This window comes from Penaeus vannamei, chromosome 21, assembly GCF_042767895.1.
Source record: "Penaeus vannamei isolate JL-2024 chromosome 21, ASM4276789v1, whole genome shotgun sequence".
NCBI classification, from domain to species: Eukaryota; Metazoa; Arthropoda; class Malacostraca; order Decapoda; family Penaeidae; genus Penaeus; species Penaeus vannamei.
The window spans coordinates 6,858,050-6,860,549 of NC_091569.1; the positions used below are offsets into that span (position 1 = coordinate 6,858,050).

Consider the following 2,500-nt stretch of genomic DNA (forward strand, 5'->3'; position numbering starts at 1 on the left):
TGTTGATTTTGTAAATTGTTTTGTTGTGTTTAGAATTAATTTTCATTATTTTGTTAATAACTTTGAAGATAGAGACATAAAATGTAACGTTATTTATTCCGTTTAAGTATTTGAGTATTATTCCGTTTGAGTATTTCATTAAATGCTCTTCAATATTAAGACTTATTATGTTACATTAATAAATATTTAATTGTTTTCAATAATTATGGTGTACTTTAAATGATTTATCGATGTATTTCAAAATGACAATATCAATTCTATTAATTAGTGTAATTCAATGATTGAGTTAAATCTTTCTGAAAATCAATACCTTTATCAATTAATAATTCACAATCAGTGTAATGTAATAAAACCATAATATCAAAGATTATATAAAAAAAAACATAGAAGACATTATTTAGGATCTTGACACTATAAATACAACTAGACAGTTATGACACTGTTATATAATTATCAGTCGGATAACAGCAGGACTTGACACTGCCTGCTCACTTCTGTTCTTGTTCGAGAACACTTAGTTATTTGAATACCCTTATAAATTAACCAATCTATCTTAATTAACTGTTAAAAAAAATACATCTAACACATTGTTGCCACATTTGTTAAATCAAGTTTAATCAAGTTATTTTCTTAGTTGCTCACATAAAAATCTTCACTTTCTTCTTAACCCTATGTTCCAAAATAACTCCCCCATGTTACTGTTTTCCATTTCTAATTCCTATCCACCATAATCCATCACGATAGTACACTAAATTACTTCAAGGGCTTACCCGGGATGACCCACGTGGCTACTGGGCGCCACCTAGTCCAGTCACCGTTACTGTTCCTTTATTTTCGATACGGGGCTCATCCAGTCACATCCTATGCTGTTATCACTTATCCATTTCTTATAGTTGGAAAGATGCATGCATGAGGACTTTTCTGTGTCTCATCAAATTTTTAACACTATCACTTTTCACTTTCACTATCTACCATTCGACTTGATTTCTTGTTCCCAGATTGATACACTTTAATATACATTGTGGTTAGCTGGAACTGCTTGTTGCTTCGCTCTCGTGATCTCTTTTTTTGTTTTTGTTGGTCCATCACGTGGTGTCACCCTTTGTCGCATGTTTTCGCCGCTTCGGGTCACAGTGCCTCTATCATTTGTCTTTTTTCTTGTCGTCTGCTCGAGTCCTCGCCATATTCTATTTCTGACCTCTCGTCCCTGCTTCTTTGTTTGGCCAGTTCAAATGGCATCCGCTTTGCCCACTTATTGTTAGTGTGGTGATGATTAATGCCTTCATGTGTCTACGACGAGTGTATAATCGTTCGGCACTAGCCTAATATGGGAGACATTCATCTTAAGAAATGACTGCGAGCGTTAAATTAGACATCTCAAAGAAGGGTAAAGAATGACCTAAGCATCTGACCCTCCAGTGTCATGGGGTCGTAAGTTGAAGGTCATATATAGATGTATGATTAACTATTCCCCCTTGCATTTGTAGTTCTTTTGTTTCATCTCTCTTTCGTATCTCAACCCGCAGGCTACATCGCCATGAGGACCGTCTCTCCAACATCAACATATGCTGCTTAACGGGAGAGTTCGCGGGGAGTCCTCATGGCGAAGATGCACATGGATCCCGTGGAAGAGGGGCGTCTGTTCAGGACTTGCAGAGGGAAAACGGAGCGCCACGTTACGAAGGGGAACGTGAGGCAGCGTACGGTCCTTCTGGGAGGCGGGCTGGGAGTCGGGTCGTTGGGGCTAAGGATACGAGACCTCTTGGAGTCCTAGGCATCCCGAGGCTCCAGAATTCGGGTCCTTCAGCAGGAGTCTTCGAGGTCGAGGATCTCCTCAACGTATCGGTCCTTCGAGTGCTTCCTGGTGGCGAGTATCAAGGAAACCTCGAGCAAGAACCCCAGTCCAAAGGTTTCCGAAGGTCGCGCAGACGTCGGAAACCACGTCACTTCCGTCGGCGTCGCTTGCCGAATCAAGGCCGTCGGATCCGACACCTTCCTCGTCGGCTGAGGCGCCGTCGTCAACAGCGCGAAGGTCGTCACCATCGTCACCATAAGAGGAATAAACCCCATTCATGCCAAAGTCATCACGGAGAGAGTGCCCACCATCCACACTATCGTTTCCAAAATGACGACCGTTTCCACCATCACCATCACCACTACCACGACGACCATATCTATTACCACCATCACCACAACCACGACGACCACAGCTCCCAAAACCGTCATCACCACTACCACGACGACCACATCTATTACCACCACAACCACGACGACCACAGCTCCCAAAACCGTCATCACCACTACCACGACGACCACATCTATTACCACCACAACCACGACGACCACAGCTCCCAAAACCGTCATCACCACTACCACGACGACCGCAGCTCCCATTACCACCACCACCATGAAGACTACTACAGCTCCTACGACCTCCACGACCACACTTCCAACCACCCCCTCCAAGCGAGCCACTTAGGTGTCCCAAACGCACAGGAAT

At 43.0% G+C, this 2,500-nt stretch overlaps 1 protein-coding gene across 1 annotated transcript in view; it reads left to right on the forward strand.

Annotated features, from left to right (window-relative positions):
* Positions 1-2,500, forward strand: part of LOC138865508 (uncharacterized) — a 9,314-nt gene that overhangs the window by 5,362 nt on the left and 1,452 nt on the right. Inside the window, exon 2 of the mRNA XM_070136192.1 lies at positions 1,527-2,500. This exon is cut by the window's right edge and continues 171 nt beyond it. Within this exon, the coding sequence (XP_069992293.1) occupies positions 1,527-2,500 (974 nt within the window). The remainder of the gene's footprint in view (positions 1-1,526) is intronic.